At 51.4% G+C, this 16897-nt stretch overlaps 1 protein-coding gene across 10 annotated transcripts in view; it reads left to right on the forward strand.

The window, feature by feature from the left end:
• RGS6 (regulator of G protein signaling 6) overlaps nucleotides 1-16897 on the forward strand; it is a 487886-nt gene that overhangs the window by 425409 nt on the left and 45580 nt on the right. For all 10 annotated transcript variants that reach the window (XM_036311823.1, XM_036311859.1, XM_036311875.1 and 7 more), the window contains exons 14-15: nucleotides 5545-5670; nucleotides 13398-13584. In XM_036311823.1, coding sequence (XP_036167716.1) covers nucleotides 5545-5670; nucleotides 13398-13584 — 313 coding nt within the window. The remainder of the gene's footprint in view (nucleotides 1-5544; nucleotides 5671-13397; nucleotides 13585-16897) is intronic.

The following is a 16897-nucleotide window of genomic DNA, read 5'->3' on the forward strand; positions in this document are numbered from 1 at the left end:
GGGTCTCTGGATGGAGCAGCCACTCTTACCTTTCCTCTACTACCCTTGTTATTCTCTATTCAAGGACAGAATTCCTTGACTTCCTCTTCAGGGTCACATTTTGTTTTCAATGATGTCCACTCTGTGGTTTCATACTTTCATGAGTTTTTCTTTTCCTACTGAGTGTTGGGAGGGGTGGTGACACTCCTGCTCTTTTCGCTTCTGGGAACCCCTAACATTTCTTGGGCTCCTTTTCCTTCGTAGCCTGCTCTGTCCTATGGGTGGTGTTTCCCCTCGTGAATTCCCCTGGGGGTAGGATATGTTTTTGGGTTTGTTTGATTTTTCATATATCTCCTCAATTTCTGCAGCTTAGCCTGTTTCGCAGGGGTCGTTGATTGGAGCAGTGCTATTTCCAGTCAATGTTTCATCACTCCAATCCCTGTTCAGAGCACATAAGTCTTGGCACGTACCCAGCAATTTGGGAGACTGGAGGACTTAGCTTTCAGTTTGGGCCATAAATTAGAATCACCTGGAGCATTATTTTTTTAAAAAATGCCAATGCCTACTTTCCTCCCCAGACCAATTAACTCAGAATTTCTGGAAGTGATACATCGGTATTTTTTTTTTTTTTACATCCCCCCAAGTGATTCTAACATGCAGCCCTGGCTCAGATGGACTATGTCAGTAGCTGGTGAGGGCTCCCTCAGCAATTGCATGGGTCACTAGTTCTCAAAATACAGGGCGCATCAGAATCCCCCAGGATGCCCATTAAAAATACAGATGCCCTGCGGGTCTGTTTTCAGCAAGCTTTCTAGGCAATTCTGAGGCACAGAATAATTTGGAAATTCCTGGTGTGGTTCACAGAGTCTCTCAGTCAGCATTGATGTCCCTTCCTCAGAAAGGTCTTCTGTGACCCCTCCATTTAGAGTAGCTGTCCCTCCCTCCCAGTCATTCCATATGACATCCCCACCCCCCTGGTTCTCTCTCTAAATAGGACTTAAAGTTATTTTAGCACCTAGACCAGTGATGGCGAACCTTTTGAGCTCGGCGTGTCAGCATTTTGAAAAACCCTAACTTAACTCTGGTGCTGTGTCACATATAGAAATTTTTTGATGTTTGCAACCATAGTAAAACAAAGACTTATATTTTTGATATTTATTTTATATGTTTAAGTGCCATTTAACAAAGAAAAATCAACCAAAAAAATGAGTTCGCGTGTCACCTCTGACACGCGTGTCATAGGTTCGCCATCACTGACCTAGACCCAAATCAGGCACACAGTAGGCGTTCAAAAAGATAGGTTTGGTGGAGAATAGACAGAGAAGTGACTATTTCTTTGGTCACTTTATTGGTATTTGGGAAAGGAGGAGAGATGAGTACATGGACTTAGTTCCCGATAATAACCCTGGGATTTCCTCCTCCTTTCTCAAAAGTCAACAAAGAAGCATGTGATAGTTTGGGGAAATGGTGGCCACCTGACCTGTCGGTTTATTCCAGTCTATCAGAACTCTTTCCCCTGGTGGGTGCCACCTGCCCCTACAACTAGTGCTCTGGTTCTGCTCTTATTGTTCAGGCTTCTACTCTAATCTTGATGCCTAACCTAACACCTACAGCATTCTGTCCACCTTCAAGCAGAATCAGGTTATTGAGATACATGTGCACATGAAGAGAAGCCATGGGGGCCTGTTTCTTCTCCCAACTGGACATTTCCACCCACTCTCACGCTGGCAGTGGCTGGGGACCTGTCTTTGGAAGAGCACAATTGGGGATCAGGGCCAATACCCCACTTCAGTCCATCCATGGTTCCCGTCCGTGAAACAAAGGCTAGAGATGACCAGTAATGTAAGCCATTTTTTTTCTTAGTTTCATGCAACAAATCTGTTTTGAAAACCCACTATGTGCTACGTTCTGAGTTGGTAGGTCAGCAGAAATGAGAGCTGGACTCCTTTGGAGAGCCACCTGTCTTTGCTATGTGTTGGTTTGAGCTCCTCAGTGGGAGTCAGGAATTTGGGGAGATCAAGGGGCATGGAGAACAAGGAAGAGCTAGAAAAAGATATCTAGGTAGCAAGTAGAAAATGCCTTCAGGATAAGGTCACATCACCCACGTCACTACACACATCTTCTTACTGATTTCTTCCCAGTGTTGGACTTGCTGTGTAAAAAGCACTGTAGTGAATCAAAGGCACATGACACATGGTCTCTGCCCTCAAAGGACTCATGTGACAGCTGAACATAAACCCTTAAACAGCTAAATGGTGATACAGAACTATAATAAAACCATTGCATAAGGAAGCAGTTCTAAACAATGGATGGAAATGTAAGGGGCTATGATTCCGGCGATTATTTGTTTGAATTGGGCCATGGGAAAGTTATTGTACCCATCACCTGGGAATAATTTTCAGAATTATTTTATAACCACAGAGACCATTCAGTAGTAGCAACATGTTCAGATCTGATCTTGAACCTTAAAGGGGAAGATGTTTGGAAATACTCAAGTAATGCCAGCAACACACATATAGAGAAGTTTTATCCCAAAAGCTTTTAATGGAATAGATTCCAATGGCCAGATGGAGTGGCTTCCAGATATAGAAAAAGGATTGATTGTAAATAATGGATAGTGGATGTTCTAGGCTGAATAGTGTCACCCCCAAGTGTCCTTCCCAGAACCTCTGAATGTGACTTTGTTGGAAAATAGGGCTGTGGTCATGCAAGCAGTTAAGATGAGGCCACACTGGAACGGGGTAGGCTCCTGCTCCAATATGACTGCTGTCTTTGTCAGAAGAGAACACAGAGACACAGATGCACAGGGAGAATACCATGTGAGGATGGAGGCAGAGACGGAGTGATGTGTGTGCAAGCCAAGGATGCCACATACTGCTGGCCACACCAGCAGCTAACAGCCTCCAGAGAAAGTGTGGCCCTGCCAACACCTTGATTTCAGACTTCTAGCCTCCAGAACTGTGAGAGAATCACTTCCTACTCTCTAAAGCCAGGTTGTTGGTCCTTTTGTTACAACAGCCCTAGGAAACTACCACATGAGGGTATCCTGTCTCTCCAGACATCCTTGTTTCTGTTGAAGGCTGGCTTTGCAGCTTTCTGGACATCCCGACCTCTGTCCTAGGCCTCTGATTCTCCATCCAGCATGACACCCCAAGCTTTCTGGCCCATCCCCCAAAAGGCCTTTCTCCCACCCCTGCCACCACCAATGAACCTGGTGGAGTGAGTGAGGACTTTTAGATTGGGTACCAGAAAGCAGAGGCACAGGTGGTGGGAATACGTCCAAGAGGCAATCACTACCAATACTGAGAGACGTTCCACACCCGGCCCTCCAGGCACAGCCTTTGATCAGGGTGCAGCTGCCACCAGCACCATCCCTGCAGAGCCCTGCGACCTCGGCTGGCAAAGAGCAGGTGCTTGAGCCCATCCCAGGCAACAGCATGGCCCTGGCAGAAAGAGACGATATCCCACAGCTCTCTGGGGCTCACATTTGCTGCTAGCCTCAACCCTAGGGGGATCTTTTTTCCAATATATTTTTTAATCAATTTCAGAGATGAAGGGAGAGGGAGAGATTAAAACATCAATGATGAGAGAGAATCATTGACCACTGCCTCCGGCATGCCCCACACTGGGGATCGAGCCCGCAACCCGGGCATGTGCCTTGACTAGGAATTAAACCGTGACCTCCTGGTTCATAGGTCGACGCTTAACCCCTGGGCCACACCGGCCTGGCAGGGGAGATTTCTTTATAAGCAGTACTTTTTGTCTCCTGGAACTCTGTCGAGTGGGATTGGTTCTATGGCTTGAGTTTGAGAGAATCCAGGACCTGTCTTCCTGGCTTGTTCTAGAAAGCACAGCCTGGCACTTTGGAAGAGATTGTTCATGGAATTCCCCGCTGGGTCTCCTGGTGGACTTAGTCTTCTCCTTTGACTCTGCTGGGCTAAGCCTGGAGATACAGGGCTGTGTACAAGGGCCTCTGAGCCCGAACACATAACCTCAGAATTAGACGGCCCTGCTGCTGCTGCTGGTTAGGTCCAGGGGTGCAGAAACGGAAGGGTTGGGCTTGAATCGCGTAAGTCCAGAGCTGCGCTTTCCAATACATAGCCACTAGCCACATGTGGCCACTTCAATTTCAACTTTAACTACTTAAAATTAAATATTGGTCACACTACCCAAGTTCTCAAGAACCATATGTAGCTAGTGGCTACGTACCGGAGAGCACAGACATCGCGTATTTCCATCATCACAGAAGGTTCGACTGGCAGTGCTGGTCTAGAGCTACTTGTTGTTCCAAACCTTTCAACACACATGCTTTTGTTCTCCTTTACTACGTGTAATTTTCTAAAATAAATACCGAGACTATGTCAACTCCATAACACAAGGAAGTGATTTTATTTACTTAATGTGTGTTAGAAATAATGAAAAGCAAATGTCAATTTTTTAAAAGAGGAAAAATAAGTATTGCTAGACCAAGGCCTCTCAGAGTTTAATGTGCACTTAGCTCTCCCAGGGATCTTATTACCCTGCGGATGCTGATTCCACGTGTCTGAATGGGGTGACATTCCCCACAGGTCCTTAGACCACTCTTTGAGTGGGAGATTCCAGCATGTGACTTGAGAACTAGGACTCTACTGCTTCTTAAAGGGCCAGGGGAATAAATACAGCAAGTGAAGTGTAAATGGAAAGACAGAATTGAAGGGAATATTTGCATCTTTCAAAACCAAAAGAATAACACCAGAATCTTTCCCTCTCTAAGCCTCCCCTCCCACCCCGCATGGGCCTGGGGAGGGCCAGGTGGATGTGACGCCCACAGCAGAGTTAGGAGCTGCACTCTGGAGCCGCACTGTCTGGACTTGAGTCTTGACTCCCTTAGTGTCCTTGGGCAAATTATCACGAGGCCTCAGTTTCCCTATCTGTCAAATGGGGCAATGCAGTACATGCTTTACAGAGTAGTTGTGAGGGTTCAGTGAGTTAACAGACATGAAATACCTAGAACATCATAAGCACTGAGCAGGTGTTTGTTAAACTGATAAACGAATACAGCATTCTGCTTCTGAATGAGTGAGCAGGTTTTATCCTAGACGAGTTGTTTCATTTCTGACCAGTGACACATCACTCGGGTCTAAACAGGGCTCTGTTTCTCCGCAGTGGGTTGAGGAAGGGGTGAGAGGTGGGGACACTGTCTCTGATGAATGGTTGGATTCACAAGGCATCCTCAGTTATTTCTTTAAAAAAATGATGGAGTCAAGAGTTGGGCCAATCACTGACAGGAACGCCCAGGGAAACCGAATCAGTGGGGTTGTATTTCCTGCGGACAGGAGCCAGGCGGCACGCCTCCTGGTGAACCTACCCTAAATGCCTTCCTTAAAGAGACTCTTTACCATTGGCTGACATTGGTGTACAGAAGTCTACAATTTAGAGTTTGTACTGTCACTTACATTTGTGAAATTTCCCTCTGGCGTGTGGCGACAAAATAGAGTTGACCTGCTGGAGAGAATGTGACACAGGTTGTTGCCTGATATTGATCACTTTTTAAACCTTTCTTCCCCCTCCCCTCCCCCCCAAAAGCAAAGAGCCCAGTCAGCAGCGAGTAAAGAGATGGGGCTTCTCTTTCGACGAGATGTTGAAGGACCAGGTGGGGCGGGACCAGTTTCTACGCTTCCTGGAGTCGGAATTCAGTTCAGAAAACCTCAGGTAAATCCCTCAAAGGTTTGAGCTGTGTGCAGTATGTGTGTGTGAGGCTGGAATTTGCATAATCAGCCTCCCTTTCTGCCTCCCTGTTTCAAAAAAATGTTAGGGTTCAAACACAGATTCCAGCTGATCTGGCCAAGATTGAAATGGAGACAAACAAACTCTATGTAGATTGGCTGTCACCATATATTAGCACCTACAACACCAGCATTTATTGTTCTTCAAGTCCAGATGGCATTTAACCATCTAATAACCAGATGGTTATTAGAAACATGTCTCCAATAACAAGTAAATAGTCAAATAGATTTGATGACACCACTGTTTAACTAAAACCACAGAGCCAGCCCAGTTGGCATGGCTCAGTGGTTGAGTGTCGACCTATGAACTAAGAGGTCAGGGTTCAATTCCCATCAGAGCACCTGCTTGGGTTGTGGTCTCGATCCCCAGTGGGGGGTGTGCAGGAGACAGCCAATCAATGATTCTCTCTCATCATTGATGTTTCTCTCTCTCTCTCTCTCTCCCTATCCTTTCCTCTCTAAAATCAATAGAAATATATTTTAAAAAAATAAAGTAAAACCACAGAGCCAGGGGGTTTCAGAGGAAAGACAGTGCAGACACCCTCTCCTGAACTCCCCAAGTCTGGGATCCTGAATATTTGACGGGCCAACCAGAAGGAAAAGGGAGAGAAAGAGATAGAAACATCCATCTTGTTTCAGCATTTCAAAAAGCAAGAGTAAAGATCACTCATTAACTGCAGACATAGCTGCAAAAACTCATTAGCACATGAGCTTTCCTTTTGGGGGGATGTCTATCCTGGTCACCTGATGTGAGTGGAACATCTAATTGTGACTATTGGACTATGACACCCCAAGATAAGGGAAAACGTACTAATGTATTAATAACTACTACTCAGTAGAAAAAATAAGGCTTTCAAAATGTGAGGTCCACTGAGAGAGGAAGGAAAAGGGGGTACATTAACAAGGAAAAGACTCATGGTTATGAAACATTGAGAACTTGTGTTTTATTCAGGTTTCGTTGTATTCGATGTAGATGCACAGACCTACGGAACGTGTCACTTACCTAAGACCCATTAGTGGTCTTAGCCAACTGGTGATGTCTCAATGGGAAGGTGGAAATCTCTGTTTTTCTTGGTGCCAGATTCTCCTTTATAGGCAGGTTCATTCCCATCTTCCAAGGCCTTGTTTCAAAGTGGCTTTAACTTTTAAAAAGGTTTTTGAACTTTGAAAAGTCAGAGCATGTACTGTGGGTAAAAAAAGAATGGTCCACTGCAGTGTTAACGTGCAAAGCCCCTATGATTTATTTGGAGTGAGAGACCATATCAGTCCCACACATCAGTCAAATTAGATTTCCTGCACACCTCCTCCATAGCAAGCCCCACGAACGTTTGCCGAGGGAAGCCGGGAAGTCAAGATGCATGATCTTCGTCCGCAACAACCTTTGTAGGTTGCTGAGGAAAAGACGCAGAAAACTCTGACATCGCTAAATGAATATAAATAAGTATAAACTCTAAGAACCGTGTTAGAAGTGTTTTGAAAGGGAGGGATGAATGTAAGCCAGAGTAGAAGAGCAGGATACTGACATGAAAAAGGAAGAGAGAGGACTCTGAGCTGATGACCCTCTGATCCATTAAGACTTGGGAGGACTTGTAGATGGCAATTCACTGTATGTCTCGATGCCTCTCAAGGCAGCCATGTGCCTGTTGTGAACCAGATAGGGTTGGGTAACTGTTTCGGTTATGACACGAGTTCTTTCTTTGCTGAGGCGTCACACTGAATGCATCTTAGAGCTTTGCTTCAGTTCCAGATCAGGTGCTTGGAGTGGAAGACTTGACTTTGAAACTTATGTGGGGTGGGGTTCAGACCAGCCTCGCGGGCTGTGCCGGGATGAAGGTCCTGCGAGGAAAGCCGTGCCCTCTGTGGCCAGCGCGAGGCATCCAGGCAGCTGCTCTGTGTGGCCACTGCAGCCCCAGATTCCAACCCCAGCTGGGTCCCCATGAGTCGCCCCTGTGAAGCCCTTTCCGTCTCCCCTTCCCATGCTGACCCCCATGGGTCCTCAAAATAGAGTGGTCCAGGGGCCCCCTTTACCTGACTATTTCTCGTCCCATGAGTGGCCCTACAACCCTCTGCCACCTGCACCGTTACAGAGACTGAAGAATGGCCACGGGGTCCTGGCCATTGCGAGGGGCCCAGGAGCAGGAGGTCTGCGGCTCAGCACCACTCTGTCCATGCCGAGTGTAGCCACAACCGCCTCACAGTTCGGCTAGTTTCCCAGTGCATCACGTTGCAGGCCCGGAGTGTGCGCCTGGCAGATGTTCAGCGCCTCCGCCTGCCGTTACCTCTGCCAGCAGCTTCCTCCCGCGCCAGGAGGGCTGCACTCAGCCTGGGGAGAGAGAGTGTGCGAGCGTGCGGGAGCGTGCTGGTGACTAGTCGCCAATGAATGCATAAATCCAGATGTAGGGAGGGGCCCCTCTGATCCCTGTCGTGGGAGCGGACAAAGAAAATATAGAAAAGCCAGAGATTAGCAGCATGGGCCAAAAGCTCCTAAATCCTCTCTGGAGGTCCGAATTCCACTCTTATGATATTCAGCATAATTGGATATATGGAGCGAAGCTCACATTTCAATCACACAACTTCAGGACTCTTCAGTCACTCATCGCCAGGCAGTTTCTCCCCTGCCCTTGTGTTGGCTTAGCACCTGCCCAGATCCACGTCCCGAGGACTGGGTGCTGAATCGGTTTAGCCCTGGACCGGGGGCACCTCTGCGTGAGCCGTGAGAATGGCAGCCCCCGGAGCTGTGCAGGTGGCACAACTCGGAGATCCTGCCCATCCGCTGTGTTGGCCATGCCAGGCTCGGCCCTGCTCCCCAGGATTGGTCAGGATCCCAGGCAACTGACATTCGAGCATGGGAGGAAAAGGGAGAGAGAGAGACGGACCAGAATGCAACTGGATACGTTGCAAAGGGCCCCTCAGCCTGGCTTCCTGAGCTCCCCAGCATCTCTCCAGGGAAAGGGGCACTGGGATCCTAACGCCTTCGCACAGCAGCCAGAGTGCCATTAAGGAGCCCGAGGGCTGAATTTACACCAGAGCCTCAGAATGCAGACAGAGGAACTCCCGAAGAGACACAAGTATTGCTGTCACACAGCAAAGGGTCACCTGGTCCTTTAAGGAAAGCTGTCTGTGATAGTACACTGTCAGCTGGGGGGTGAGCTGCAAGGGAGGGAGGGCACAGCTCAGGGCCTGCAGGGGTGGCCAGCACATTTGCCACAGACAGCGCATGTGACAGCACACTGTCTGTGGCACCCGGAGCTGAGCTCTGGCTCTGTTTGGACTGGGTGGGCACTGGACACCGCTGTTTGGCCGGGGCCTTTGGAAGGCAGGTGGCCTCTCCTCCACAAGGGGGGCCCCCACCCTCCACCCCAGTGCTGAAGGAGGGACGTCCAGCGAGTTAGCTGAGGCCACCCCTCTCCCTTCTCCGTGTTTTCCCAGCGTGACGACAGGAGCCTTTGTCCCCTCTCCATCTTCCCTGCACAAACCTTTGTCCTCCCTGGCGCCACACCTTCTGCCACACGGCAGGGCAGGAGTTAAAAATCAAAACCCGCAGCAGAGAGCGTCCCCCGTACATTTTTTATGAGCTGTGCCGCCTCCGGAGAGAGCGGGGTTGCTCTTCTGAGCTGCAGATTGATTATCCTGGTTCCACGCGGTGTCAGCTGAGGGGAGAAGCAATTAAACAGAGCGCGGGGGAGTTGCCAGGTTTATGTCGAGAGCCCCCCTCTCCGACGGCGGCCCCGCGTCCTGGAAAGACCTCGAAAGGTTCACCAGGCCCAGTGGGATTCACCACTAACCAAACACATGATTAATCGGGCGCCCACGACACGGGCACCCGTGCCGTGACAATCTATGGCAGCTCAGCCACTGGCTGGTGAATGTAACTCAGCTTCCAGGGTGTGTGCCGGGGGGCCTCCCCGATGTTGGCACCAGGGGGTTGCCGCCCAAGCAGAGCCGAAGTCAAGTTGGACCCTTGTTCCCGAGTCTCCGGCCAGCAGAGGGCACAGAAGCCCTGCCTTTGCGTGGAGTTTGCTTTTCTCTGCAAACCAACTAAACTGGGTTTTTCTAACCCATGAACATGCTAGTTTGTGAAAAGCTGTGTGAGCTAGGAACTGGGCCTGCCCAGAGCCCTGGCAAGAGGGAGAATGGTTTTTCATGTTCCAGCGACGTTGCCATCAGCATCCAGGTCCTGAGGGAGCCAGCCCCAGACTATGGGCAGGTCCAGGCTGCTGCTCAGCCCAGTGGAGTCTGAGCCCAGGCCGCCTCCCCCCCAGAGCCCGGTGTCCGCCCGCCCGCATTCCTCAGCCATGGGCACAGGTCACACGCGGGCACACGGGCTGCCTTCCTGCGCTCTGAGGATCGGGCCAGGCAGGACAGGTGGCCTCCCTGACACCAGTCCCGCCAGACCTTCTGCTGCCCACCACAGGCTCAGTGCAGGGTTGGATGCCAGGCTGGCAGCTGCCTCCCGCTGGCGCCCTGGAGGAGCAGCGGTACCTGCAGGCTTTTGATAAGAGCAGCAGCTGTGCAGCCTCCGTGGGCCTCCCCGCCGCAGCCCATGTGCCCAGGGAGCTGCTGGGCTCTTCCGGGGACACTGGCCAGGCAGCCGGCTCAGAGCTCCAGCTCAGCCGTGGGCTTGCAGATGGCAAATGCAAACCAAAGCCTGCTCTGAATTCCAAACTGACACAAAGCTCTTCAGAGCCGGTGCTGGCAAACACACATGGGTGTCGGGCTGCTGCTGTGGCAGCATTTTTGCCGTCACCTGAGAGGGGTAAGGCAGGTCATCTCCAAGGCAGACGGAAGGCCCAGAGGGTCTCCATGTGTGAGGGAGAGGAAACGGCTGCCTAGCGATGTCACCGCCGCCTCCTCCCCTCCCGGATTCTCTTCTCCTCCTCCCTCCTCTTCCTCCTCCTCTTCTTCCTCTCCTCCCTCCCCCTCTCCTCATTCTTTTCCTCTTCTTCATCTTCTTCCTCTTCTTTCTCTACCTCCTCCCCCTTTCCACCCCACTGCCCCTCCTCACCCTCTTTCCTCTCCTCCCCCTCAACCTATCCTTTCTCCTCCCTCCATCTCTTCTTCCTCCTCTCCCTCCTCTCCCTCCTCACCCCCCTCCTCTCCCTCTGGCCCCTCCTCCTCCATGCCTGTGGTTTCTTCTTGTACTATTTTTTAATCCTTATTTTTACCTGACAATGGGAATCCTTTAATTTTTAATGTAAACGTTTATTGCATTTGATTCTGAAATTTCTATTGACATCAGCTCCAGACCCTCTGAGTGATGTGCATTAACCTGGTGCCTAAATCATCCTGCAAAAGGGACTGGGGCCTCAGGAGCCACGGGCACCCGCAGAGCTCTGAAGCGCTGGGTCCCCAGGGCCTCCCTGGAGGGCTCGATGGCTCCCCTCAGAGCAGCCTAGAGAAGGCGGCAGGAGATGGGAGCAGGGAGCCATTGACTGAGGGAGCAGGAAATCGCCCGGTGGCATCCGTCTGTGTGAGAGATGGACGCCTGGAAGGCTACGAAGGACACTGGTCCAGAGAAGTGGCCTCCAGCCCGAGAACTCGCCCCAAAGGCGACTCTCTCGCTGAGAGAGGCCCTTCTCCCATCTGCCCAGCACGTGCCTGTGGAGGACTCGCTTGGTCCTTGCCGAGTTGCCCATTCGCCCTCCCCGCCCTCCGGTCCTTTGAAAAGCCAACAGCAGCTGCTGCTTTAGAGCTGGATCCCTGTGCTCTACCTGCTCGTCAAACACTCTCCTCCAGGTGGAGAAAGACTGTGCTGTCATCACCAGATGGCCGTTTTCACCTTATGCACTCGGCCACCTCCTTCATTTACGGCAGGCCCAGGGGTGGCACAGGGAGACCCTGGGGGCTGGCTGGGGGAAGGAGGAGACCCACTCCTCAGATGGGTTTCTAGGGCCCACCTCACAGATCCTTTCCACCCCACCCCCACCTCCACCTCCAGACTCTGGTTAGAGAACCACCCCATTCTCCTCTCGCCTGGCAGTCAGAAGGCATGCGCACCAAAGACCTGCAGCGGGAAGAAAAAGGCTGGTGTTGACGGGCAGGTGACAACATGACCCCAGGCAGCTTCTGCCCAGGTCGCTGGAGAAGAAGGTGAAATTTGAGGGTCATACTGGCCATTGTTGACCCTGTGACCACCACACTGACCCCTCCATAGCTCCCACCCACAGGACCTGACTGCATTTCAGACTTACACCTGGAGGGGAAGTTCTTCAAACGCGTGTCGCCTATTTCTCCATCCATTTTGTGCCCATTTTACAGGTGAGGGTTTCCTCACGGAGGTGATCAGAATACCAAACAGCAAATGGGAGAAGATTTCTACGTAATAACGGAACTAACACGCACACCTGTCTCCTCTCCTTGTGGAAATGGAGCTGCATTACCGCGGTTGGCCACTAAGTGGTGCCTTTGGGCCACACACTTGGCCGCAAAGACATCTGTGAACAGCAACAGAAAAGCACGCGTAACCTTTTCAAAAACAACAAGTACATCTTACTTTGGGTGAAATTCGATGACAGATTGAATGCATTTTCCACCATGTTGTGTTTCAGTTCTCTTGTCCCTGCCCTTTTGTTGGCTTGACCGTGTGTGATGCCCGTGGCTGTGGGAGTCACATGGCCGGGGACCTGTCCTCATGTTGCATTGATGCGGAAACTGGCCTGTCTTGTTCCCAGGACACAAGTGTGCCACCCACACCTGAGCCCTCATGGAAGCCCTCCCCAGGGCTGCCTTAGAAACCACCTCAGGACCCCAGGAGCTATTGCCCAGGCTTTGGCTCTGGTTGCTGCTGTTCGCAGCAGCGGAGAGCTCACACCCAGTTCCCCCAGCGGCCGCTGCCACACGGACACAGGGGGGTTTATGAGGTGATATGGAAGAATCTTCCAGGGAGAATCTTCCCGCAGAGGTTCCCCGTGGACGCCCCTTCGGCTTTGTTCCAGATGAGCTTATCTTCCATCCACAGCCCTTTACTGAGTGTCTACCATAAGCTAACACCATGCTGGGAATCAACTCATCTGTAACAGGAAGAGCTGGGTCCTACCAGCTCCGATATTCTGTATAATTCCAAGATTCTATCTGTTTCTGTGATCTTTCCTTCATTTTGATGAGTCTAGTGACGAATCCCAACCAGATGAGACAAAGGAACTCACTTTTGTCTGCGTCCTGGCATCTATGTAGAGCGGTGGTTCTCAGCCAGGGGTGACTTCACCTCCCAGGGGACATGTGGTCATGTCTGGAAACATTTCTGGTTGTTACAACTTGGGGAGGGGTTGCCACTGGCACCTGGTGGGTAGAGGCCAAGGTTGCTGCTAACTGTCCGACAGTGCACAGGGCAGGCCTCACAAGAAGGAATCATCCTGCTCAAAAAGGCGACAGTGCTGTGGTTGGGAAACTGTGATTTGGGAGGACAGAGATCTCTCCTTGGTAACCAGAGCACAACGATCTTCTCACGGGTACTTCTTTTCGGGTCTCCATAACAGCAGAGCACCGTCTGTGTGTTCAGCAGTCCCTATGATCGTGGTTACCTGGGCAGTGGCCGCGGGGAAGAGTGGAGGGTGCAGCAGAATGAGTCTCCTGGATGTCAGTGCTGGGGCCACATCCAGCAGAGCCCAGATGCTAAGCCCCCTGGAACTGACTGTCTCTCTACTTCTGCTTCAGGTTCTGGTTGGCTGTCCAAGATCTCAAGAAACAACCCCTGCAGGATGTGGCCAAGAGGGTGGAAGAAATCTGGCAAGAGTTTCTGTCTCCAGGGGCCCCCAGTGCAATCAATCTGGATTCTCACAGCTATGAGATAACCAGTCAAAACGTCAAAGATGGAGGGAGATACACATATGAAGATGCCCAGGTTTGCTTATCTATTCAAATGGTTCTATCCAAAGGCGTTCATTCGTCCTCTCTACCACCCCACCCATTAACATGAGTTCCAGGCCTTGTGTTTAGTTCAAATTCCAGGTTTTATTATTTATGAGGCCATCAGAGGAAACCATCCCAGGTAGGTGCACAGTGAAATTCCAGGAGGATAGCTTTTATAGATGCATTACATTATTACATAGAAACAGAAATTTACAGTTATATGCATTATATTCTCCAGGGCATTCTCGGTGTTTTACAAAATCTGAAGTCCCATAGTAAGTCAGTAGTAGAATCCATAAAACATCATCATCAAAGTGGGTAGAGTGAGCTGACAGGGCCATGGGTCAAGCTCTCATCTAACCACGAAGCCCACAGTCCTAACCAACACCCTACACTGCGCCCTTTGTGATCTCCAACTACAGTCCCCCTTATTCTCAGGGGATGTGTTCCAAGATCCCCAGTGGATGCCTGAAACCTCAGATGGTAATAAATCCTGTGCTTTTTCCTATACATAAATACCTATGATAAAGTCCAACTTATAAGTTAGACACAGTAAGAGATTAACAACTATGTATATCCTATCTAATAAAAGAGAAACATGGTAATTAGTGTACGACCACTACCCTTCCCATTGGCTAATTAGGGTGATATGCAAATTAACTGCCAGCCAAGATGGCGGCCGGCAGCCGGGCAGCTTAAACTGAACATGAGGCTTGCTTGCTTCAGTGACGGAGGACTCCAACCTTCCCCGCCTGCCTTGCCGGCCTCTGAGCTTGCAGTTTAAGAAACATTGTAACAAATATAGAAGCTAAACAAAACCCCAGAAACCAGATTTCAGCGAGCCGGGATTCAGAGCTGGAGTTATACATTGTTTCGATTATAGAACCCAAACAAACCAGATGCCGGCTTTCAGCAGCTGAAGCCTCAGAGCTGGAGCCAGAGCCAAAGCTGGCCCAGAATAAAAAAAGAAAAAGAAAAAAAGGAGCAGTTGGGAGCTTCAGTCCCAGCCTGAAAACAGCCCTCAGCCCCTCACCCAGACTGGCCAGGCACCCCAGTGGGGACCCCCACCCTGAAGGGTGTGTGACCAGCTGCAAACAGCCATCATCCCCTCATCCAGGCTGGCCAGGCACCCCAGTGGAGACCCCCACCCTGATCCAGGACACCCTTCAGGGCAAACCAGCCAGCCCCCACCCATGCGCCAGGCCTCTATTCTATATAGTAAAAGGGTAATATGCCTCCCAGCACCAGGATCAGCGGAGCCGTGAGGCCTCCCGGCACCGGGATCAGCGTGACAGGGGGCAGCACCCAAACCCCCTGATCGCCCTGCGGCTCTGTGTGTGACAGGGGTGGGGCCACAACCTCCCTATCGGCCCTGCTCTGTTCCTGACAGGGGAAGGCGCCCCAAACCCCTGATCGGCCCTGATCTGTGCCTGATAGGGGGGAGCTCCCCAACCCCCTGATCGCCCTGCGGCTCTGTGTGTGACAGGGGGCAGGGCCCCAACCCCCCCACCCCACGGGCCCTGCTCTGTGTGTGACGGGGTAGAGCCATAACCTCCCCATCAGCCCTGCCCTGAGTGTGACAGTGGCGGTGCCCCAACCCCCTAATCGGCCCTGCTCTGTGGGTGATAGAGGGCGGCGCCCCAACCCCCTGATCCGCCCTGCTCTGTGTGTGACAGGGGGCAGTGCCCCAACTCCCCTATCGACCCTACTCTGTGAGTGACAGGGGGGAGCTCCTCAACCCCCTTATGGGCCCTGCTCTGTGCATGACGGGCGGAGCTCCCCAACCCCCTGATCGGCCCTGCTCTGTGCATGACAGGGGGCAGCGCCCCAACCCCCTGATTGGCCCTGCTCTGTGCGTGACAGGGGGTGGTGCCGCAACCTCCCCATCGACCCTGCCTTGAGTGTGACAGGGGGCGGTGCCCCAACCCCCCAATCGGCCCTACCCTGAGCGTGACTGAGGGTGGCATCGCAACCTCCCAATCCGCCCTGCTCTGTGCATGACAGGGGGCGGCGCCCCAACTCCCCAATCGGCCCTGCTCTGAGCCCGACCAGGGGCTGCACCTAGGGATTAGGCCTGCCTCTGCCACCAGGGAGCAGGCCTAAGCCAGCAGGTCGTTATCTCCCGAGGGGTCCCAGACTGCAAGAGGGCACAGGCCGGGCTGAGGGACCCCCCACCCCCACCCCCCGAGTGCACAAATTTTTGTGCACTGGGCCTCTAATATATATATAAAAGCCAACTGACTGGAACAACCGGAACGACCGGTCACTCACTATGAAGCACACTGGGGAGGCCAACAGGCCCAATCAGGGCCCTGATCAGCCCCCCACAACCACCTGTGGCCCCTCTCCCTGGCCATCCCCCATCCCTGATCAGCCCCACACACACCAATCAGCGGCTGGGCGGGCAGCCAACCTCATGCAGCCCCTCTCCCCAACTCCCGCCCCCACCACCAGCCAGCCTGATGGGCCCCCAACAGGGTGGGCTGGCCGGACCCCATCCGTGCACGAATTTGTGCACCGGGCCTCTCGTAATTAATAATAGGACAATTCTAATAATATACTATACTAAGAGGTATGAGAATGTGTGCTCATGCGCAAGCTCTCTCTCTCTCTCTTCAGTAATGTTTATAGTTTTTAGTCCAACCTATTACTGAATGTGTGTCACCATCCCATTGCAGTAAATGGCTTGGTGTCTCTCGTTTGAGAGAATTCCTTGCTCAAATCTTTGCATAGGCTCCACACCTGCCATCAACTGGAACATGCTTGCTGTTCATGTCTTCTACTCAAAAAAGTAATGCCTTTCCCATCCTAACTGAGCACCTATCATGCACTGTGGCAGGTGCATTTCATAGTTTGAGGTGCAACAGCAAAACAAGCATGAATTTCTCCTTTTCCACAATTTCATGATAGATCTTAGCAACCTCAGCATAGCAACCTTTTTTTCTTTCCCTTTAAGGTGAGAATTTTCACCTTTTCACTGAAAGGAAGCACTTTGCAACTCCTCTTTGGCGCGTGCGAGTGGCCGGCATCCCCACTCTTTCGCTTTCGGGCCATTTTTAACTAATGGAGGGTGGCATGAACAGGAGCACTTCGATGCCAGAGCAGTCTGTTGGGTAACTGGAGACGGCTACTGAGTGCCTACAGGTGGGGAGCATCACAGAGTAGGGCCGATAGGGGAGTTGGGGCACCCCAGTGGATGGAGCCGGACAAAGCAAAACTTCCTCACGCTGCTCAGGACAGTGACAATGCAACACTTAGGAACTGTTTATTTCTGGACTTTCCCATTTAATATGTTCAGACCATGG

This window comes from Myotis myotis, unplaced genomic scaffold, assembly GCF_014108235.1.
Source record: "Myotis myotis isolate mMyoMyo1 unplaced genomic scaffold, mMyoMyo1.p scaffold_m19_p_1, whole genome shotgun sequence".
NCBI lineage: Eukaryota > Metazoa > Chordata > Mammalia > Chiroptera > Vespertilionidae > Myotis > Myotis myotis.